This window comes from Sylvia atricapilla, chromosome 9 (assembly GCF_009819655.1).
Source record: "Sylvia atricapilla isolate bSylAtr1 chromosome 9, bSylAtr1.pri, whole genome shotgun sequence".
Classification (NCBI taxonomy): domain Eukaryota; kingdom Metazoa; phylum Chordata; class Aves; order Passeriformes; family Sylviidae; genus Sylvia; species Sylvia atricapilla.
Window position 1 is genome coordinate 444,807 of NC_089148.1, and position 24,851 is coordinate 469,657.

A 24,851-nucleotide genomic window follows, 5' to 3' on the forward strand; every position below is an offset into this window, starting at 1 on the left:
AAATCTATCATAGTTGCAGTAGTAATCAAGAAAAGATAAGTAGACTCTTGAATATATAGGAGAAAGGATCCAGAATTTCAAAATAAATATTTAGGTTAAACTCAGCGAGGGATTTTAGCTAAGAGACATCAGGTAACACATGCTTCAGATGTGATGCAATTTTCTTCCTCCTGCTTTCCTATCTTCTCTAGTAAGACCACAAATAGTTACTAAACAGCCATTCTTGTAATGAATATTGCATATGACTACTTTCTTACAAATGAAAGGAAGAATGAAACCTGCTGCTTTTTGATGGGATAAAACGTTTCCATTATGACCTCATGCTTTCTTCACCAGAGTGATTATATTACACTACCAGATCATCATGCAATTCCAATTTAAAGAGATGAACTGTTTTCTTCATCAGATGGATTTTAGAAGCAGAGGATCAGCAGTATGCAAGGCCTATTTGAACTGGGAGATAACTTAAATATTCTGAAGGAAACCTTACTTTGGAAACTGATTCTTCTGCTATCCATGCTCTAAAAACCTAACCTCCCATTCCAAAATTTAGATTTCAGCAAATTTTGATTTACACTTCCAAATTAAAATAATTATTAAACTAAATCCTAAACCAGAGAACAGTCATAAGCTCAAATTTTCCATTTCCTAAAGATTATGCTGACTCATGTGCAAGCTAAAGAGGCAAAGATTACTTTGAAATATTATAGGCTCACTCACACTTTAGAAAATGCAATGAAATAAAGAATGCCAAGCAAAATGAGAGTTTTAAAAATCAGCTGCAGTAATATAAATAAATAAATTATAGAAGATGACAATCTTAGGATAGAAGTAAAGTTAAAAGATTTAAAGGATGGCCTCTTCTAGCATATAGTCCTTATATTGCTCATAAAAGTGATACAAGCAAGGAGATAAAAGGACATAAGAACATAATCTTCAGTTTCCAAAGATATCCTATTTCAAAAGGAGAATATGACTCCTAAAGTTCTTTATTATGTTACTCCCTTATATAAAAGTTCTATATATCTATGCAAAGAAAAAGAGAGCTAGGAAGATCATTATTTTTAATATCTGCTAAATTAGCTAACTGCATTAGCTAGCTAATTAGCTAAAGATAAAAATAAATATAAAACAAAACATAAAAATAGTCATCTTTCTGCATTTTTCAGAAAGCTAGTCTTTCTGATCAGTCAAACACACAAAAGACACTAAACTAACATGTTCTGAAAGGATGCTTGAAGCCTCCAAGTCAACATATTTGAGGACTATTTGCACTTTTAATTTGCCAATTTCATTTCATTAAAGAAAAACCTTTCATCTCTCCAAATAATCCATTAGTTTGGGATAGATCCAAAACAAATGAAGCCGAGTTCCTTTAGGGAGCCATTTCTTCAGCACAAGTCAGACTGTGCGATTCACTGCATTACAGAATAATCTTCTAAGACAAGATCTGAAAGCCTGATAGCTTGTTCCTTTGAAAAGCAGACCTGATGATGCTCCAGAAAATATACTGCCCAACATCAAGGATGATGAAGACTGGCTAGGTCTGTCACTGCTCTAATTTCTGTGAGCTGGTCAAACATATGTGATTGAACTGGAAAGGAATTTAATACATTCCCATGTTTAGCAAAAAGGAGTTTGAAAACAAAACAGAGGCTAGAATTTTCACAAGGTTTTTATAAGAAAAGCTTAGGTGTGTATCTTTTAGATAAGCAATGTTAATAGTTTTAAAATATAATTTCAAAATTATATGGGAACCTTAAAACCAAATCATATATTCAATGTGAAAAAACCCAAAGATTCCTGAACTTTTAGGCTACACCTTTTTGTGTAGTGCCAACTGCTGAAGGTCATCACTCTGACCTTGACAAACTGCAGAGATTCATACCCGGCTATTCACAAGCACGAACAAGGAAGAGTGATGCAATGAAATTAAATTATTAAAACATGTCTTGAAGATGGAAATATATGATAATAAATAACAGAGTAAATCTACTGCTCTCCTGTTTTCGGACTGAATGACACATAGGTCTGATGAACAAATGCCAGGGGAACAGAAGCATTCTGTGTAAGGAGGGTTCTGACATGCATCTATCCCAATAGCTCAGCCTGAACTGCTCACACAGAGCCCACAGTCCTGGCCAGCAGCTAAGGGCAACACATTCTGCAGAGCCTGAAGACAAAAGGTAGCTAGAGGTTGGCCAGTTAAATAAATCTTGTTTAGGCATATAATGCAGTCATTTGAGCCTAGAAAGGGACTGACTGAAATAAAAGGGAAATACAAAGACACAATCAGGTCAAAAGCTTATATCTTGAAATCCTCAGGTCACCCCTTGTAGGAAGGGAGAAACGAGAAGACAGGAGTTGGCCTTGCTGAGGGAGAATGGCATGGAGGATCAGGACAGCACAGCTGGGTAAGCCTGTAGACAAGGGTGGAATTTAAGCTAAGTCCTCCCTTTTTAGGCTGATTGGCTCTATGTCTTTATCCACAGTTTGCTATTTTTGTGGATCCAACTGTGAGATGCTTGATTCTTCCTGAACTTTGTTTAGGGTAAACTTGGCATTTGGTTCAGGCATGAAGAGATGCTGTAAGTAAAAAGTAGGCATTGAAATCCTCTCTGTTGGATGACCCAAACTGCAGTTTGAATGAGATGCAAAAGCAAAAGAAAATGCAACAAGAAAAAGGAAATCTCACTGCATTACTTAAAGGATCATTAATAAAGACAATATGATTACAAATCAATGACCAGTAAATTTACATATGAGAGCACAGTGGAGGTCTTATGGCCTTGAGAAAAACTCAATTTTAAAAAGCAAACATTTAATTTCCGGTGTTGCAGGGATGTGACATGCACTCACATTTAATGAAAATTCACCTCATTATATTCCATAATTTTTCCAATTTTATGGAGGGTAATTATTTTCAGTCTAAATGAAGTCTTAGACCCTTTTCACAACATAGACAATTCTACCAGCTGAGCTGGAAAGAGGGCATAGGATGGAAATAAATTCAGAAAATGACTCATTTAAATCAGCACTACTATTGAAAGAAATGCCCCCAAACCTAAAATGCTGGATATTTGCTTATTTGCTCCTTTGGAGAAAAAAGCACTGCCTAGAGCAATAAGGATTACATGCAGCTAAAAAAAATACTTATGCCCTTAAACCAATATCTTTTGACCGAAATCCTTTTCTCTCATGCTTCTTTAGTAGTCTAAAAATAATCCAACTTTTTAGATTGAATGCCTTCCTAGGCTGTGAGCTTACCAAGAGATTACAAAAGTGTGCAATTTCAAGAGAAGTCTTGTTCATCTTCTTAAGTGCAACTTCACAAATATAATTTTCTACTTTACTGATGAAAAGTCAATCACTTCCTTTGGGTTTTGCAATCAGTGCTGGAAACACACATTGATAGGCTCTGCAATCATATAATTTATCTCTAAGGCAAGTATCAGTTTCTTATTCTGGACTGCAATAATTCAAAGGCTCAGAGATGTAAGGCCAAAAAGGACTATCAGACCACCTTGGCTAGCTCTTGTGTACTTGCAGACTTCAAAACTTCCTAAAGTCACTCTGTAACTGAATCAACTGAAGTATGAATAACATTTCCCCAAACTTTCAGAAAGGTATCTACCCTTAGCTTGAAGACATCTAGGGATTCACCATTTCGGTAATTTCTCTTCTAAAAATTCTAGTAGATATTTTCTTAACTGAAATTATCTATGTTTCTGCTCCTCCCAACCCATTCACCTGCAGCCAGTATTTCCTTTGCATACAGTGAGTTACATGTGTGATGAGGCAGTCTGTGTTTCAAGTAAGTGACAGCATGCAGAGGTAATACTGCATCTGAATTCTTACTTCTTTATTTACAAACCAAGAATATGCACTGCGTTATTTTGGGAAAAAACTCTTTCCCTTCTTTAACCACCAGAATACTTGGAGGCTAATGCCCAACAAATATTTTCAGCTTCTGCTGGTTTAATCCAGACTCTGAAGACATAATCCTGCCTAGCCTTTTGCCCAGTTTTCTCTCTTCTCTCCTCCTACCACAAAAGTTTGTGTAAAAACATTGAGGCTCAAACCATTAAACCAATCAAGCTGAACAATAATCTTTCCATGTTGGCTTTCAGCATGATTAGTATCCCAGATGGGGACAATCTGCTGCAGATGAAAGGTTCTTCTGTTACCACATGCACACAGACATTGCAGTGTACTTCTGAGTTCATGATGTTTGCCCTGCTGTTATTTCTTTGGCTTGTATGTGTGTAACTTTGCCTTCAGTTGTGTTACCATCACTGTCTGTTTACTGCAGACTGTTTACTGTCTGCAGGATCATTTCTCTGACAAATATTAATGCCATCCATTTTACACACATTTCTATGCTTCTAGAACAATTACTAAGAAACTCTACTAAAAGTTTAATTCAGTGACAGCTAGTTGTTTGTAGTAATTTCTGAAATAAGGCACCCCAATCTGAATCTCTTTGTCAAGTACTTTACCATACAATATCTGTTTTTTAATTAAAATTTCATATGTTGACAATTAAAAAGCTTTGCAAAGGTCTAAGTCTATAAATTCTATCAGATGTCACTAATCAAAGTTATAATCTGCTCAAAACATATAATCAAGCATTTTAAAACAATCATTTTCCTTATAGACTAGCTGCAAATATATTTTTATCTTTTAACATCTTCTTTAGTTTTGCAATTACAGTTTACAAAAATCAGCACTGCTATCTTCTATAACTTCCTTCAGTACCTAAATAAAACTTGTTTCATTTACTTCCTTAAAATAAATTATCTGTGTGATTTGACAGGCTGCTTCCCAAAAGATAACAAAGTAGTCTGCCTCCACAAGCTGGTTTTTTACTATTTAGCAAACAATTCTATAATTATATAAATTCAGTCAGTCATTTATTCTACTGCATATTTATCATATTGGTAGCACTGCTGATGGGATTCTTTTAGATCACCATTATACATAAAAGAGCACACTATTGACTTCACTGGGAATATTTATGCAAAGTGACACATAAATTCATGGAGCACAACAAGGTAATTATGTCTGAGGTTAGTAAGCTAAGCAAAATAATCCAATCACCACTCTCAACAAAACAAAAAACAAAACAAAACAAAACAACAACAAATAAACACACAGACACAAAAACAACAACAACAACTAAAAAAAACCACCTAAAAACACACACACACAAAACCCCAAAAACATACAAAAACAAACAAACATTGTAATTCTCTATGCTATTAATCATTAGTGCTTTTCAATTTGTTTTCAAATTAATTTTAAAATGTCACACAATAAATTAAGATCTTTGATTTTACTTTTTTCTCTGTAGGTACTCCCACAAATTCTGTGTATTACCAAGAGGGAAAAATTGGCCTTTGAAAAACATATTGAAATCCACTAAACTCAAGAGCAACCAAATAGCAGCAAAGCCCAGGAAAGTTCCCAAATTTTCTTTGAAACTTATTTATGGAAAAAAATCTTTTTTGTCTTTGCATAAATTACTAGAAATATGCTTCCAATCTGTTCTGATTTGGAATATGGAGATCCAGATATGCAGGCACACAGAAAACAGGTCCTCTGGGATCCTCCTGAAAAGCCCAGACCCCTCACACTGTAACGCAGTCTGAAGTCCTCTCCCTGTGTGTAGGTGACTTGGCACATCTTGAACTACACCTCACATGGAATGGATGTGGGAGGGAATCCTTCTGAAAGAATTTCTGCACCCTATGGGCCTTTGTCTCCTGCTGACATATTTTTCAGTCAGAATAAACAGTAACAAGAAATGAAATATCCATGTGTTTAGGAAATGTTCGCTCCCAAAACAGGCTCGAAGCAGACATCTAAGAACAATTCAGCAAGTTTCCAATGCTGATCTCTTGAGCAATCAGTAGTAATAACCAGTCAGATCACACATGGTGTGCATACTAGCTGTCCAGAGCCAGGTTCAGTTATGACTTGTTACATTTTGGAAAAGCTTTTCCCTTTGCACTGTTCTGTGCACATATTTAGAATGTGTACAACAATACATAAGGCGCTCAGAGGTCAAATCTGAGGAACTACCTTGACCTGGGTGCATTACTCAGTTTGTGGCTGTGAGAACTGTCTACAGTGACTAATGGCTTCTCCAAATGTCTTTCACGTTTCTGGGAAAAATCCTACTCTGTTTTGTCCTTGTTGATTTACCTCCTATGAGTGGAACTGGCTGAAATACTTTTGTCTGCATAAGTATTTGTGCACGCAGATCATTAAAACACAGGGCACTTTTAACAGGAGAAGTTTACAATTGTGGGATACTCAAAGCTCCCACATCTTTTAAATGTGGCATTTGTTGATATCCAGCATCAGTAAAATTATAAACCTACACAGGAAGACTAAATATGCACGAGTAGACAAACTCATACTACTATATTTTTTTAAGAGAATTACAGTATAACTTCACTGAGAATGCTGGTTGTTCAAATACCATTAGGGTGATAGGTTCCTTCAAATGCTTGACATCAATGTTGGACAGCAGAAATGAATGCATTCCTGCAACCTGATTTCTTCACCTCTAGAACAATGCATGCCATTTAGCTGTAAGTGTTCCTTGGGTAACTTTCTCCAGCACAACCACTAATGTGCAATAAATCCAGTAATACATGACTGATTACTCACCTCATCAACTCGAGGATCTTGAGCCTGAGCAGCATTGGGCACTGGGGAGTCACAGTCTGGGCTATAATGCTCACAATAGTCAAATGCAGCTCTGGGATCAGCTATAATCAACAGCTGCTGGATCTCACCCTGCAGAAAAGCATATGCAGATTAAATAACAAAACCAAAGGTAGTCTACAGTTCATCGGGAGTACAGAGTTCACATTCAGAAAGAAAACCAGGCATATAATACTTAGATATTTCCATCTGTGGTTATAAATAACACATCCACTTAATTTCTGCTGCTATTATGGAAAACAACTATTGTTCACATGGCAAAACAATGCAAATTAATAGCAAATGGATTAGGTGCAAAATTCTGGCTTAAAATCATGTCTGGTTTTGAAAGGAGAGAGTGGGAAGGTATAAGTTCTGATCTGTGATTTTTATGCTCTTTGTTTACTTCATTACTGGGAATCAGTCTAAATACCTAAGATTTAATTCAGGGCACCTCCTATTACCAGCATGCAGCTCAGCATGCAAATGATCAACAGTATCATTCTGAGTTTGCATCACATATGCATTCTCAAAGAGGATGATAAAATAAAATAAAATAAAATAGAATAAAATAAAATAGTCTGTACCAGAGACAGTTTATTTGAATAAAATATAACCAAGTGAGCAATGTGTAAATACACCCTATAGAATGTTGAAAAAAATGTAACTTCTAAAAAATGCTGATTTGGCTTCTATTCCCACATATCATGCATAAAAACAACATCACAGAAAGAGACCCACTATTCTGGATAATAAAAATGGCTCTGCTGAGATCCCCTACAGAGACTTTTTATGTTTATCATTTTCCACAGAAAGTTGTCTGGTATCCAGTGTATTTATTAACATAGTGGTACTATTTAAGCAGCATTAGGTAAATTTCTGCCAACATTTCCACTATAAATGTTCTCATCCAGGAGCTTCTTATGCTTACATAAAATAAGTTTGCTGGAAATTGGCACACATTCTTGGTCAAAAGCCATAATTTCAATCTCTCACTATTTCCCCACAGAGGGGATTTTTAAGATTTATACATTTCTAACATGATTCTATTTTGGTTTTACCCAAAATAGGGGCAAATCAATACCTTTGTTAGTATACCTGTGCCTGTTTTGTCTTTAAAGACAAGGTATCATAGCTGATAAAAATCTACAGGTGGGAAAATTCACAATTCTCTCAGTATTTCAAGAATCACTTTACATCTATCATAACAGTAACCTTTAACAAATTAAGAAAACTAGACAATATTTTTAAAAAGTAAATAATTGCAGCGTTCCTTCCTTTCAAATTGAAAAAACAGAGACAAGCAAAACTTCCTCAAACTAAAAAAAAATAAGTAATCAAAAAAATAATATGCAAGTTTACTAGTTCTACAACTTTTTTACTAATTTTTCAGTCATAAAGTAGGAAATAGTTCTACCGCACATAATGGTTATATGTTACAAGTCTGCTTTTTACAGTGCTCTAAGCCTACTTCATTTTTATAGACTCATATGTGTCTCAGAATAATTTAGATTTAGTGTATTTTTTCTAAGCTTCCACAAATACTACAAATGCAGCACTTTGTTTCGCTGTCAGCAGCTCTGGACTGTCTCCTTTACTTTCCTTAATTCACTAACGCTTCATGATTTGGACATCTTACAAAACCTACTATACAAAAAACACCCCTTTGATTCCTTCCGTGACTCCCTCAAGAGCTGGAGTGCTTTTAGAGGTTTTACACAGTCACTGTCAGCCTGGGCTACACATCCCCTATCCCCAGCAAAGTGTTTCCAAAGTGCTCTGCCCTTTCTCCTTCACCAACCACATTAAAACCAAGTGAGGCAGAGGAAAAAATGAGAGAGCATAAGGAACTGTAAAACAAATTAGGGAAGTGACCCTTTTGAGCAACGTAGAGGTGGATGTGTAGAACCTCTGTCCTCACCCTGCTGAGCTCAAGCCACAGTCTTGCTGTTTGACCCTGAGCATTCCTGGCTGTCTGAGGTGCCTGGACAGATCTCCGTGTCTGCAGAGTGCCAGCCAGCGGGAGCCGTGCCCAAACAGCTCCTGAAACTACTGTTTAGTCAGAGAGCCCACAAGAACACAGGCCCAGGAATACAGCCAGTACTCAGAGCTTTGTGCTGCTCTTGGATGCCATGGAATTTTGGCCCTGAGTTCTGTTGGATTGTGTGTTTGCAAGAAGCACTCAGTATGCTGTTACCACTCGGCGTAAAAGCTCCTAAATTGGTTAAAGCTGTTCCTGATCCGTTGACTGCATTTCCCAGCCCCACCTGTCTGCCTGTCATGGCTCCACGTAGATGGAGGCCCTCAGAAATCCTGCACAGAAGACTTCAATTTTTACAGAACACATAAACTGCTACTGGCTATTCATGTGCAAGAAGTTTACTGAGGAACCAATAGATTTTACATTCGAAATCCCAAATGTTAATTTCCCTGGTTTTCCTTCAAGATGTGCTACAAAAATATTGCCAGTAAATTACGCATTTTCCTTTTCTATTTTTTGTTTTAATTTTCTGTCTTTGGTAATTAAATTGTTTCTCCGAGTATTTTGTTCCGTGAAGTATTGGCTGTACTGTAAGAATAGTCCAAGAGCTTTCCGTTTAGATCAGGTCAATCATATCAGCCCACGAAGTTCCACACACATTACTGCAGATTTCATTATTGTGATTTAGTTACCATTCTAAGGTATTGGAAAAATCTACTCTTTCTCTCTGAAAATTTTTCATAGAATTGCTTCAGTCTTTAAAAACACATTCTTTGATTTTAACTGCTTGACTTTGTGAGACCAAAACAGAGTTTTATAAAGTTCCTTGCAAATAAACTAAAAATAATTTGGTCATATTTCATGACTTGGAGTTATAACTGAGCCAAGTAAAGATCTATCTGCACAAGTCCTGAGAATGTTGAATGATGGGTTATTAAGAATTCCAATAGCTGACATGTAAAAAAATACTGAGGTATCTAAACATATGTGCATATATCATATCATTTTTCTTATATGAAAATTTCAGGGAAAATGGAAGTCTCATGGGGTAGAGTGATGAAAACGAGAGAGAGAGCAAAAATGGAGGAGGAGAAAAAAATAGATTAAAATGTACAAATACACTTTAGCATCCTTAAAGTACTGTGAAAACGCATAGAGAAAAAAAAAGAAGTACAAAAGGCTACTGTCTATAGACTAGTTCTTCCTTCTCTACGAAAATTTCACAACCACATCTGTTGGCAAAGACTGCTCAAGCAATTTCAAAGTTGGAAGTTGGTATCTAGCATGTTATAGAAGTAAAGCCTTTCATGTCTCTACTGAGCCAGTTGTCCACCACGCTTTGGTGACAGAGGTGAGAGGGACAACAGCAGAAGGCAGACGCAGAGAACGGGAGGTGACCTATCAGGCAGACACACACAGCCACTTCTCCATATTAATCCTTGTAACAAAGTGCATGCTGAACTTGCCCCAAAACGCTCTAAAAGCCTAGGTCACCTTTGAGAATCATAACCCATTCCCTTGCAACATTCTTTTTCATCCTAGATAACATTTAAACCAATGTATTTTAAACAGTGGTTTGTCAGATATTAAATGTAACTAGCTAATTAAGGATAAGAAAGATGAGCGCTACATCTCAGTTGCCCAGAGCTAGTAGAGGACATCCAGCAAGGTATTCTATCTAGCATTAACCATAAAAGTACTTTGGAAGTAAAGTGGACGAATTTTAAATCTTAACATTTAGTTTGGATCCTAAATTCTTTATAGAAAAAGGCACTAAATTGTTTTCAAAGCTGACATGTAACTCACAGGAGCAATGCACAGTTCAATAATTCATTGTAATATGGAATAAAAATATTTAAAGTCTATGAACATTCCTCTCTATTTCAGGGATATGCTCATAACTAAAATCAGAGACTTTCGAATTAGCCTCATGGTTATATGATAAAAGCTGCCTGAGAATCATCAAACATCTTGTCCACCAATTTTGCCTAGTGTGAAAACATGGTACAAAAGGATTTCTTCTAAGAGGTACTCCACCAAATAAGTTATTCTTTGCAGAATCCTCCAAGAGTACCAAAAGAAGTTGTTTTGATTAAGGAGCTATTCACTTATTTCTTTGTTGCATGCCAGAGAAAATGTGGAGAACCAGGCTAGAGAGCTAGAAGGAGAATTCACACATTAACTCACATCAGCTGTTCTACTACAAGGAACAAGTCAGCTAAGAATGAGAAGTGTGTGCTGAATTCACTCATTGAAAATTCCTCTCTGAATCTTGCAGACATTCCCCAGTGACATCCTGGAATAAGAAAATTTACGTGTGCATACACTTCCATGACTTGCTGAAAAACTCAAAGCAGTAATGCACAAGGTAGGGTATCTGTACTGGAAAAATAGCTTTGGTGTGAAAACAGTGCAACACTTGAGCAATGCAGCAAAGAATAACAAACAAAGGAAATGGAGACCAAATTTGCAGGAAAGAAGTAAAATATCAAGCTCCCTTTCCAAATTTGGCTACATGTTCATGTGATTACTGCTTTAGCTAACCTCATGGTAATAACTGCTACATGTGCTTCCAAATTTTTGGAATCTTTCTTAGATTCCACAGCAGAAATAGGAACAAAGAATTTCCAGTTAGATATGGTGTCCGATTTTCTCAATTATATAAATCATCAAGGGCCTGACTAGTAGAGAAAAACTTATTTTATTGTTTTATCAGTAAATGCTTATTACCTTAATTGATTTAATAAAAAAGTTTTAGATATTACCTGTCTTCTTGAAACATTCTCTTCCTCTTATAACTAAGTAATCTTATTAATGCTTTCTAAACATGGTGCATTAGAGAATTACAACCATAAAGTAGTACATTTATAGTCTATTTCTTACCTAGAAGTTCCTCTCATTGAAAAAAGACACCTCTACTATCAATGGCCAAATCATTAAAAAGACAAAAGTATGGATTCATAGAAGGCTGTAAAGGCACTGTATGAAGAAATCAGTGCAGAAATTAATGTTTTCTTCCAGTGTGCAACAATTTAATGGTCTAGTTTTTCTCTAGTGCTACAAGAAATTCAAACAGTTCAAAGGCAGATTTTTGGCATATCTCTTTTACAACAATCTTAGTAAAACAATAACCCTGCTAGGTGAAAGCTATTCTGTCTGGGGAATAGCAGGTAAGCATTACTTCAGAAGCTCTGTAAGGAGAAAAAACCCAACCAACCAAACAAAAAAAAAACCCAGCAATTACTCAAATGAGTAATTTATATATTAAAGGTTCAAAAATACTTTTTACAACTAGAGTGTAAGGTTAGAATTAGAAAAATACATCTTCCTGATTCACACTGGATAAAATTAGTACCTCTTATGTGCTTATAAGAATAATTTGATTTTAAAGATGTTTACATAAATGGTGATAAAAGCGGAAGAAAAGCTAGGCACTAAACTCAGAAGAACAAAATCATTATCATTCATTTTAATATTATGGCTATAGACAAAAAATTAGAAAGTGAATTTTTCAGTAGATCAGCAGAAATCAGCACAAATACCCTAACCTGGTTATTTGTGGCAACTTTTTCTAATTAGTTGTGACAGTACAGCTACAGACTCCAAAGAACAAAAGTCTAGACAGCACGGATATTATTCCTATAGAATTTACAGAAACCTGCTGCAGAATTCATTTAATCTTGCTGCAAAGATTTGAGGGATTGAGGAATTCCAGGAGCTTTTAATATAATATTCCATAACCGAGGCCCACTGCATAATATAGCTGGAGAAAGATATTTAGAGCCTGCCAAACTGAAGCACTGTAAAAGCAATAAATTGTGAAAGCAGAATTCTGTACAGGTCAAAGTTTCCACAGAAATCAATGTCTTCTTCCTTCTTTGAACACCATGCTTATAGAAGGATAAATTCAGCTTGGTCAAGAAATAGGTTGATATGCCAATTATAATTTTGACCTTCAAAACATAGCTGTTCACAAAGTCAACTGCAATTCTTGGCTGAGAGATTAGATATTACTACAATGCCTGTGCAACAGCAAGTGTACATAGACACAGGCATGCACGTGTGCCCAAGGACATCCTATTGTCTAGATACAAGATCTACAAATCTCTTACATTTCCATGTATCTTTGAAATATTATTTACATATATTTATTTACATATATTTACATTATTTACATGTTGTTTCAAACTGAAATGTATTAGACATAATAATAAATGAGATGATAATAACTCCTATCCGTAAAATCTTTTGATGCTGACGCAGCACGCAGCATTCTTTGATCTCAGGTTGTTAATTACAATCAGATTAGTTAGTGACCATTCCTTTGTTTCTTGGGAACATTCCTTGAAAATGAACTTGAATTCCAGTGAACTACCAGAACTTTGCCTTCTTCTCTCCAGCTCCTGCTAAGGGAAAGGGAAACTAGATTTGGTTTGTTCATAGAACATCAGTTTGGAAATACTATAAAAATATAATAAACACCAGATCACTAATCTTCGAAATAAAAAAAGAATAAAGTAAAAAAAAAAACAAAAAAAACCAAGCCAAATAGAAAGATTTTGTGAGAAGTCCCAGTTTCTTATTAGGTGCCCCTGAAATTTAAAAATTGTCAGCTTTGGTTTACTTTTGGTTTTTTGGTGCTGTTTTTCTTTTCACTTCTCCGTGCTCAAGTAAGGCCACTTACTCTGGTGTTGATATCTAAAAGGCTGATTCCACGTATTTTTTGCCTGGAACGTTAAACATTTCTTTTTAGTCTGACAGAGGCTCGGAGGGTCAGCAGCAGTTACTGCATTACTACAGTGGGAATAATTTTGGCAGTGCCTCTGTGAGCTGCTGGTGCAGCTGCACAGGACAGTGTGAAGCAGAGGATGCTGAGGACACCTCCTTCACACTCCATGCTGAGGGGCGCTTGAGGCTGGCTGCTCTGGTCTCCTTTAGCTGCACAGCAGATCTGAGCAGTCAGTCAAGTTCTGCTCATTCTGCTCCAGTCTGCACTTGCCCCCTGGGGCTTCCCATGCTCACAGATATGTGAGGGACAGGTCTTCCGCTGCAGGCTAACCCCCACTGCTGCCAGGGCACCCAGTCTATCTCCAGCTGCTCACTCAGATATTCCTATTCCCTTAAATAGGAATCTCGTGCTGTACACAAGTGATTTATTGGGTTTTTTGGGGTTTATTTTTTGGTTTTTGTTTTGTTTTGTATTGTTTTGTTTTGTTTTGTTTTGTTTTTTTATGAGAACAGATTAATGCCTAGTATCAAAACCTATACCCTCTATTAGCAAGCATTACTGCAAGGATTTCATCCATAAACTCTGTGCTGGTAAAGCTTTCATTGGCTTTCAGTGAAACTCTCATACACCAGATTTTGTCTTGTTATACTCATTTACAGCAAAGTGCCTAAAAAATTATGGTATTGGTCTGATGTCTGGATTTTTGAAGGAAAAAAGGTGTCTATAGGGAAATATTTGAATAAAGATTCTGTTAGTAAATTATTATAAAATACTTATAAAAAACTTGTATTGTTCACACAGCAGTATTAAATGAGGAGTGACAAATCCTTAAAGCTGGCATAAATAAAACATTTAAGCTATAAATGTATTTCTATGGATACAATTCAAAATTCCTTCCTAGATGCCATATACCACCATCTCACTATTTTTTTAAAATTATTTATTCTTTTCTTTTCTTTTTCTTGGTTTTCATTTTGGGAATTCTCTTCTTCGCAGTAAGCACGTACAAACCAGCTGTTCTTGCAATATGCATTTGAAAACACAGAAGACATTAATTTCAAAAGACACATTAAAAAGTTTGAGGAATGTTGTGACAGTCTTTCAAAAACAAGCATTTACAAATTAGTTCCACTGATATCAAAAGATTCACTTCAGTGAGCAAGGGCTTAGCAGTGTAAATGAAGGCCTCATAATCTGGCAGATAATAATAATACAGTTTCTAGACAGCACGATTTTATTATTTTAAGATGCATTCATGGTTTACAATTTGCTTCTCATGATTTGTATGTACCTGATGCTCAGTGCTTGCTGAATTCACCATCTTGTTTTTAACATCATATTGATTTCCATATTAACGAAGCACAATGTCATAAAATCTCAGATTAGCACTTATATTCAGGAATAAGCAGCAAGCAACTCCAAATTGGAAATTTCTCATATAAAACACATAACTGCCCACTAGACTTAGAAAACACCTTAGATAATTTTTTCTTGTTTTTACAGCTAAATGAGAGTCTTTCTGACAGAACCACTAAAAACAATGCCGCTTAGCTTTAGCACCAGTAGGCAAACTTACCAAAGAATATTTTGTGTTTTGGATATACAAAATGAGCAAATTTGGCAGCAATTTATTGTGCTCTCAGGACAATAATCAGCCCTTTTCTTCTTTCAGTGATTTACCTGATCTCTGGACACCCAGTATGCTTACTTATTCAGAAATTATTGATCATCACAGGAAAGTTATGTCATGAGGTCATGTCACACCGATTAAAATGCATGCACTTAAAATTTGCCAGTGTGCTATAACATATTCTTGTGTTAGTAACAGTCAGGCTGCCAGAATCAGAACCAAAATAGGACAACTGCCTAGAAACCAGAGGTTAAAATTAAGAACAAAAATAAAAGGAAATGGTCAAGAATATAATTTCCTTAAATCTTGTATTACAAACTTAAAGTAACACAATTACAAAAAAAACAGAAGACTATTTGAGCCACTGGGAGGTAACACTGTTTTAAAGTAAATGTGAAACATTCCTCACAGGGACAATATTTATTATGAATCTTCTAAATTAATAATCCATGCAAATTTGTTAGGGCAATATGACTGGAAGAGTAATTCCTTTTTCAAAAGATACAACCAAGTTGTGAGGAGGTCAGAATAATGTAATGTAATAACACCTGTTTCGGACTCATTTGTGTACACCTGCTTTCAGTGGGAGTGAGTTACCTTAGAGACACAACAGGCTTTGGTGTAGTTATGTTCTGCTGCACACATTGGTTCAAGACCAAAAAGAAGCAGTATCATCTTCCATTAGTAGGTCACTGAAGTCTAAGAGTCCCTTATATGTATCTACAGGTTATTTTCATATTTTAAATTTCTATTCAGTTTGAGGAGACTGAAGAGTGCTCCTATGACCAAATCATTGGCTTATTATGAGCAAAAATATCATTATTACCCAAGATAAAATGACCTCTGTGATGCATGGATACAAGATTCATCCTTCTGACATGCTGAGTAAAAGGTAATTGTTTTTAGGGGCTTCCTACATTTAAACTAACAAAGGCTGTTAAGTGTCATTTAAGAAGTCTGTAGTAAACAGTTTTAAGTCTTGAACAGTTAAATTTAATGTCATGACCAGATAACTTCTGGAATTTCCTGCACACCGAATGAGACACATTGTGTTATGCATATCTTCAGTGACTATTGTGGTCTCCGGATACAGCAGGGTTCATAACACAGAAATACTAACAAGGAGACCCGTGAAATCCCCAAATGGCACTCTGAGCTGTCATGAATGAGAAAAACAGAACATTTAACACACAGTCACAACACTTTCAAGCGGGGATAGATTTCAGGAAATAGCATTAAACTTTAGAAATCGTAGCAGCAGTAACTATGGAATGGATAAATTCTTGTTAATAAAACAAAAATAACGCTCTTTAGAGATTAGAAAAACAGCAGACTCAAAATTAACTAGATTATGTTTTGTTTGGGCAGACTTAGGACAGAGAAGAAGAGACAGAGGTGAGACTTCATTGCAGTCTGCAACTTCCTCAAGAGGGGAAGAGGAGAGGCAGACACCAATCTCCTCTCCGTGGTGACCAGGGACAGGACCCAAGGAACAGCATGGAGCTGTGCCAGGGGCGGTTTAGGTTGGATATCAGGAAGACACTCTTTTTCCAGAGAGTGTTTGGGCACTGGAACAGGCGCCCCAGGGCAGTGGTCCCAGCACCAGCCTGACAGAGCTCATTTGGACAATGCCCTCAGGTACATAGTGTGATTCCTGGGGAGCTCTGTGCAGGGCCAGGAATTGGACTCCATGAGCCTTGTGGGTCCCTTCACACTCAGGATATTCTATGATTCTATGATGCATTAAAAATCTATATGGCCCAGTATTTTGTTTAAACTTTGAGGTACATTGTAATTTCAGCATGCACATTTTTACTTACAGATTCAGATAATTGAACATATATTATTCCACGGCAGCTGTACAGTAACATAGAAAGCAGAAACACATCCCAAAAGGATCAAAAGCTTCTAATTTAAGTAAGACTTGAGACTAAATCTAAACCCTCATCAATTTCAAGAACAGCCCTACAAGATGGTAACTGATTTCTCTGAATAAAAATACAGAAGAGAGGTGCACTCAGTTGAGTAAGAAAACCTAATAACTGAAGAAATTCAAAAATGTACAGTGAGGCTAAAAAAGGTCGAAATGTTGCTGTTTTCATTATTGAATCTTTAGATTCAGCCTCTAAACTGACTTTACAGAGAGCTGCACAATCTCTTTTGTAAGTCCAAAGCCTTCTTGGTGGGTTTCAGCTGGAATTGAAGCATTGACTTGCCATGTCAGTGTCCCAGATTTCAGAAAAAAAAAATCTGGCAGAGAACCAGCTACCACTACTTTCCTTTTCCCTCCTTGCACAAGTGACAATACCCTCAGTGATTTTAACTCATTCTAGCAAATTCTGCAAAGTTATATCCTTGTGTCCATTTTGACTTCTCACAAGTCTGACTTCAAGAAAAACGCAGGATTATTTTTGAGTTTCTTCAATTAATTTGGTAATTCTGATTTAAGTACTTATTTCAATCTGCTAAGTTATGTATTCATCCAACTTTACTGACTCTTTTAACAGTTGCTAACCAAAAAATAAATGCATTCTATCACATCCCTTCCCATCCTTTAAGGTAAATGATAAAATAAATATCCCCCTTTATGCACATATCACAAAAAATTATTTCCAAACAGGCATGAATGATAATTTCAGCATCTCTGAAACTTCGGGCATATTTTTGTTTAGCAATTGCACTGAGTTAAACAAACCAAACATCAATGTTTAGCTATTGTGCACTTCCCTGCTGGACAAATTTTAAAATGGTTACAAACTTTGCAAGAACAAGACAGACTGCTGCACTGGCTTCTATTATAATCTAAAATCACACGGAAAACACTAAAAAGTAAATTAGTTTATCTAATTTTATCTTTTCTCTGAATTACTTTTTACTTCTGCGTATTCACATTGCACACATTTTTGACAGTCTATTGTCAAACACAAATATTGGGGAAGCTGGTTTCTCACCTAAGAAAGAAATACAAATAAAAACTTAAAGCAATTATCCCGTGAGGAGACCAAAAAATCCCTGTCACATCCCAGATATAGGCAACTGTGAAATTCATCTTCAAACAGAAAACAATGTTCCTCAGATGTGCAAACTGTACTGGGGACTATGGGTGAATTAGGCTGCAAATACTAAACATGTCATACTGATTGATCCACTGGTTGACCACCCCAGAAACTTTCATATTCAAAAGGCTGACAATTCATCATGTCTAAGGAAAACAAAGATAACAATGCCACAATGTAACACTCCAAATTCCTATTTCCCTTCTTGATACCCATGTGGCTTCTCAAGCATATGTTCTGATTAAGCTAGGACTAAAACTGTGGACATTTAGAGAGCAGAGATGTTCTGTAGATGAAATAAGTACCAATCTGTAATTTCTTATTTTTCATTCTTAATTTAAAAAATTCAATTTAAACCATATGTATATGTATATGTATATGTACATGTATATTATAACAATGTTATAAATGAAACTCAAAAGTGTAGATCTAAGAAGCTTCATAATTAGTCTGTAAAAATAATTATTGACATAAGTATTCTACCCAGAAAGGCCTCATGATTGGCATCTACTTACTTTCTTAAAGGCATTTTACCCTTCCTATATGTACATCTTGGCCAGTAAATGATGGAAACATATATGTCCTTATTGCCAAAGTATGTTCCATTTACTGGAAAGAGTAATAAGTGGGATAAACACTATAACAGATTCATATTACACAGAAAACTTTCCAGGTCCTTCTCCCCTGCTCTCAAATACTGTTAGCACACACATATTTCTGCAAATGTTTAAGAGAAATAGAAAGACAATGATTTAGTGTCATACTACACAAATTTTCCTGATAAATTCTCCCAAATATCTCAGGTATCTCAATATTAGGCAGAAAGACAAAAAAAGCAACTCCCTTCCAGATACAACAAAAAGGACAGAAAAATGCATCAAATTTTCCAACAATACTCTTCCCTGTTTTACTTCTCTTTTATTTCAGCCTATCCTAACATGCTCTATAAAAAAATTTCCATATTAAACCAGCATTTGACCTAAAAGATTATTCTGGATTACATTAAGCTCCTCACTCAATACAAAATAACTCCATTCCATTTGTTCATTATTGATTTGTACCTCAAAAACTTCTTCATCCAGAATTCTGGTTCCAAAGACAGTGATTCCATTGGTGTCCACAACTGTTTTGTCACTTCTGTCAAGTGGTTTTGTAGTTTTTTTGTTACAGTCAACAATCATTGTAACAGTCTTTTTTTCCACACTGATAGCTACTCGATGCCACCTATTAAAAAAAGCCAAAATAACTTGACTGTAATTTATGTTTTTAAAACTAGGTCATTGTGTTCTTATCAAATCAGTTTATAGGAGATGGTGCACCAATTTATGCACAGATAAAATTTAAAATGTCTCCTTTTATTTCTGTCTTTTATACATACACAAGTGTACAAAGTGTTTGACTATTTGCTGTATACATTCTGTCCCTCAGCCCAAAGGAGTCTGATCCACAGCTCGTTATCAACACCCTCAGAAAAGTGAAGCCCAAGCTGACCTTCTCTGCAGCTTTAACCACAGAACATTACCAAACTCAAAACAGAAGCCAGTGCAGGGTTTACATTTTAATAGACTGAAAGACCTGACAGCAGATTCTTTTTTATGAATATGTTTGATTTTACAAATGAATTGTGCAAATATAATTAACCCAGCAGGTTATTATTTACAATTTACTATTTTTTCTGTGTGATAAACTACCAAAATTTTACCATGTTCTTTTGCATATTTGAAGGTATCCCATAGCTATAGGTATTTTTCAAATACATACAACGGTTACAACATAGATACTTTTCCAGATAAATATATATTTACAATTACTTGGCACTACTCCTGCAACAACAGCCTTGCCTACATAATATTCACCAAAAAGTGAATGAAGTGATTCAGAGTACTGACAAGTGACTTTATTTTACAGACATTTGAGAACAAAGCTTTATGTGTTTTGCCCAACTCTACTATGTTCTTTATGAATAATCATGACAGATAAATTAATTTTGTGAGCCTCTCTGCTATGACAAATGTTTAAGAACAAAAGCAGACCACTCCGTAATCCAGCATGGAGCAAAAAGGGTAAACAATCTTTGATAGACCAGGGCAAAAAATATAAAATTGTCATGCTAGTTACTGGTAAGAGGAAGGTTGGAATCAAATCATTTTAGTTGGCATTTCTGGCATTAGTGTTGCCTGAATCAGAGAGAAAGCTTAGATCGTTGTTACAAAGAGTGTCTGTGTATCAAAAGGAGCACCTTGAAGCTAATGGAATCTGACTGCTAAACAGTATCACTGAGCCAGAACGATAAGTCCATGTTTTCTCTGGAATGCTGTTAAACACTATCATTAGAAAAGCAAACTGGCCATGCATTCTCAGGCACACTGGACTGTTCACACTTTTAAAATATATCTCAGTTTGAGATGAAGATTGTTGTCCTAGATCCTTCATAAAACAGCCAAGTCAGAAGAAAAGTGTTGGCTTATCTTTTGTAAGTGTGTAGAAGCTGAAAACATTAAATCACAGCTCACTGTGCCTAGGACTGACTCTAGTTGATTTAGAAGTTGCTTAGCTTCACTGTAGAATATCGTACCAAACCAAGTTCATTTTTATTTCTTAATTTTTGTAAGTTTATCAACATTTTGGATGAAATGCTATGTCAAAGCTTTGTTATTTAGCAAAAGTCCATTTCAAAAAATCTGCTTTGCTTTTTATCACTCCTTCTGCTAGGGAAATGAATCAAGTCTAGGTTTCATCATATAATTTCTTTGTCTGGTAATACTAGGCCAAACAGACAATTACTTTTTTCCTTTTTTTCCCCCCCTCTTTATTGCTTTATAAACATATTTCATTATAGTTCAATTTTTGCCCTTGCTCACTGAGTTGTTTTCTTTTGCTTTAGTAAAATTTATTATTGTGTATCTCTGAAGGCTGTGGCTGCTCCTCTTGGACTGCAGCACAGCAAATAAAAGCCTTTGAAAGAATTAATGTCCTTTTACAAGCACCAGAATGACATTCACAGAGAATGATTGCTTGTCTACAAAGCTACAAAGAACTGTATTATTAATCCAACGGGTGTTTGGGATTAATGCCTTTATTGGGGGTGCAATATAAATCCTTGCAGCACTTGGGATTAATTGTCCAGTTTATTCTTTCCTGGTTTCCATATATATAGGATTTCCTTATACACAGATATCATAAACTATTTTATTTATCTGCTGGTTTGGCTCAGGATAGAAGAAATACTCTGCTGTCTTGTCAACCTGTCTTCATGCTGCCTACCACCTTCAGATGGACCAGACATTTCTTTTAGTGAGACTATTCCTTGAGAATTTTTGAAAATAGCTTCTCTGTATATTGCACAAAGAAGACTCTTCATAGGTTTAGTTTGGGTTGGATTAAGTTCTATGACTATTTCCTCAGCCTTGATTGATAAAAATGGTAGATAAGAAAGGTGGTTTGTTTCATTTATAGCTGTATGCACTATTTGGAGCTGGAACTGTTTTCTGCTGCAAAGATTCTCTAATTTTGTACTACACCAGTCCAATTAGCTAGAAACTTTGTTACTGACTTTTTGAAACATTTAAAGAAACTGTAAATAGATAATCACACATACAGTGGTCTGCAATACATTTTCCATTTTAAAATTTTACACTTACTTGCCATCAGCGATGTTGACTGTTCTGAAAAGAGGATAGTCTTCTGGGGCAGGTTTTCCATTTTGGTCTTCAAACAGGAAGACAGGGGATCGACCAACTTCAACACCTACTTGCTGAATTCCTTGTTCATTGTAGATAGACAAAAGGAAAGACTGAATACCCTTTTTAGGTTTTACTGTCATTAATATTGAAAAATCTTCTGGAAAACCTCCACCTGTAAACAAAGTGATATACACAGTTATAAATTCAGAAAAGATGAAGCATTTTTACATTTTTTTATCAGCACATAGGATCCAGCATACAAACTGCAGGGTTTTCTAATTCTTAAAAATGAGTACATCAAAAAAACTATATTAGGAATGCTTTCTATGTCTTCTTTTTTTTTTCTTTCTTTCTCATCTCACTTTAATCCCTGAAAGTTATACCTTAATGGTTCTTAAAACCATAACTTGTAAATCATACAAGGATAGAATGGTTTGGGTTAGAAGGGACCTTAAAACTCATCTTGTGCCACCTCCTGCCATGGTGGGGAGGCCACACTACACCAGGTTGCTCAGGCCCCCATCCAAACTGGCCTTCAACACTTTCAGGGTTGGGGCATCCACAGCTTCTGTGGGCAACCTGTTCCAGTGCCTGACCACTCTCTGAGTGTCAATCTCTTCACAATATCTAATGTTACTCTCTCCTCTTAGTCTTCAAAGCCACTCCTCCTATCACTACCTGCCTGCGTAAATAGTCCCTACCTCTGGTTTTTATAATCCTCTTTAAGTACTGAAAGGCTTAAGAGTACTTAAATGTTACTGAAGGACCCCTCCATAATGGGGTGTACTCAGAGCCTACTCTCCTCCAGGCTGAACCAACCCAGCTCTCTCAGCCTGTCTTTGTAGGAGGGGTGCTCTAAATCTATTGTGAATTCATGTAATAACACAAAGTATGAAAGAACCATGGTAGTTTCACATTCACTGCTTTTTAAATTCATCTTCTGTCTAGCAACCTTCTAATTTAAAAGTGTGCACTACAATTGCACTCAACAAGCATCAGAACCATAGCAAAGACTCCCAGGTACTTCAGTAGCCCTTGACAACAATTTATTTTAGTTTCTTTCTCACAATATATATTTGAATCTTTATGGAATTATATTGTGCGTACCATTAAAAAATACATAAATAGTTTTCTTTAATGGGAGATTGAAGCAAAATCAAAGAATACTACTTTTAACTTATTTCCTGAGGCTTTCTTTTTGAAGTAGAGATGATATATCAAACACTGTTTCCACCTTTACAACTAAACAAAATTAAAAAGTAGATATAGTTTATAAAGGAAGCACTGAAGTACCACTCCTGTTGAATCTTGTGGTAAATCTGTATTTCACCTGATGCAAAACTCTATTAGGCTTAATAACAAACAAAGTGTAAGACTGAGATTCTAAAATTCAGAATATGCTCTGGATCCATGTGGCTTCAGTTGTAATTTGACATACAAGAAATAGATGAGAATCTAATAACATTGGCAATGAATATAACTGCAGCTTTGTGTGCAGGAGAGTGGATAAAATGTCCTTAAACATTATAATATAATAGTAGAACAAGTTTTAATAAAATATTATCTCGTGGTTTTGAAATGAATGTAAGAATTCATCAAACTCTGATTTTGGAATTTCTTCTTCCAACAGAGAAAATATTGTTTCCAAGATTGTTTCCAAGACAGGTATAGTGGGAAAACTCCAAAGATTTTAGATTCTTCCTTGAAGACAAGTTTTTACTTCTCAAATTACAATGTGTAAAAAAATGTGTAGAATTTCCCTTGCTCTTTAAATGACATATATATCACCCTTCTAAACCAGAACCCCCTGGTCTTACATTTTTATCTGCTGCAATGACACTCTATGTGCCTTCTACCCCTTTCTAACTTTTTTTTTATAGAAGCTTGTTGAAATACTGTAGTAACATAGACCATATTTATACATGGTTTTGACATCTTATTTTGAAGTGATCAGAACTCAGCAGATAGGAAAACATTTCATTTACTCTGGTGAGTCGTTGGCAAAAAGTTTTCATGACAGGGTAAAGCACATTAAATTAAACTGTACGTTATACCTTCTAATGTCATGGCAAATAGATGACAAAAAATGGAAAAGAAGATGGCTATCAACACAGGCCAAAGAAACTATTAGAAAAGCACTGAGTACCTGCCCTATCTACACTTTTAATCTGAAAGATACGTTGAAAGTGCTTAAGGCAGGTGATAATAATTCAGCTTGTCTGGGCATGTGCTCTTCAAACACAGAACATCCTAGAGGAAAATGTGAGCTGTTTTAGAAAGGTGACTGAAAACGAGTCACGTGTCTCAGCTCAGTAGTTTCTGAGTAGTAGTTTCATTCGCTGCTGTGACATAATATTCCCAAGCATTTTATCTTGAGTCTACTTTGCGTAATCAGAAGAAAATTTCCTCCAAACACAACTTTCATTGAAAAGTCAAAAAAGAAATTACATTTTAACATGAAAACTATATGCATTTATAGTTCTTGGACATATATCTGGAATAGTCTTCAAAGCCTTCTCAAATACTTTCAAATCTCTTGTTAAATTGAATGGTTCTATTTGAACAATAACTATGGACACCAGTAAGAATTGGAGGGAAAATATCTAGAAAAATCTTTTTATGTATCTGGGTTATCATTCCTTTATGCTTTTGTAAAAGATAACTAAGAGCATGTACAATAACAGTACCACAAAAATCTAAACAGCTTACATATCACAATCATATAATACCTTCTAGTCAGTGACATCAAGGTCCATTATATTCTGTGACGTTGGTAAATAAAATTAAATTAATTTTTTAAAAGATGGAAAAATTAGTGGATATAATAGTTCCTGATGAGTTACAGGAGTTAGATGAAAGCAAGGATGGGAAACATTAAAATGTGTATTGTTCAGCTGAAATGATATCTCACAGCTTGCTTTTTATCTTGAAGATCTTCTAGACTTTCCACTGCTACAGAGCACTAAGTGACAAGATCACTCAAATTTCTTTACGAATAATCTGAAAAATGAGGATTTCTTGTGGTGAGGAGAGAGGATGCCTGCTCCACAAGACTGAA

The 24,851-nt window shown here is 35.7% G+C and overlaps 1 protein-coding gene across 1 annotated transcript in view; it reads right to left on the minus strand.

Annotated features, from left to right (window-relative positions):
• The window catches only part of COL11A1 (collagen type XI alpha 1 chain), a 131,921-nt gene that overhangs the window by 89,905 nt on the left and 17,165 nt on the right, over window positions 1–24,851 (minus strand). Inside the window, exons 3-5 of the mRNA XM_066324568.1 lie at window positions 21,752–21,965; window positions 19,172–19,334; window positions 6,679–6,807 (exon numbers count right to left, since the gene is read on the minus strand). Of these exons, the coding sequence (XP_066180665.1) occupies window positions 6,679–6,807; window positions 19,172–19,334; window positions 21,752–21,965 (506 nt within the window). The remainder of the gene's footprint in view (window positions 1–6,678; window positions 6,808–19,171; window positions 19,335–21,751; window positions 21,966–24,851) is intronic.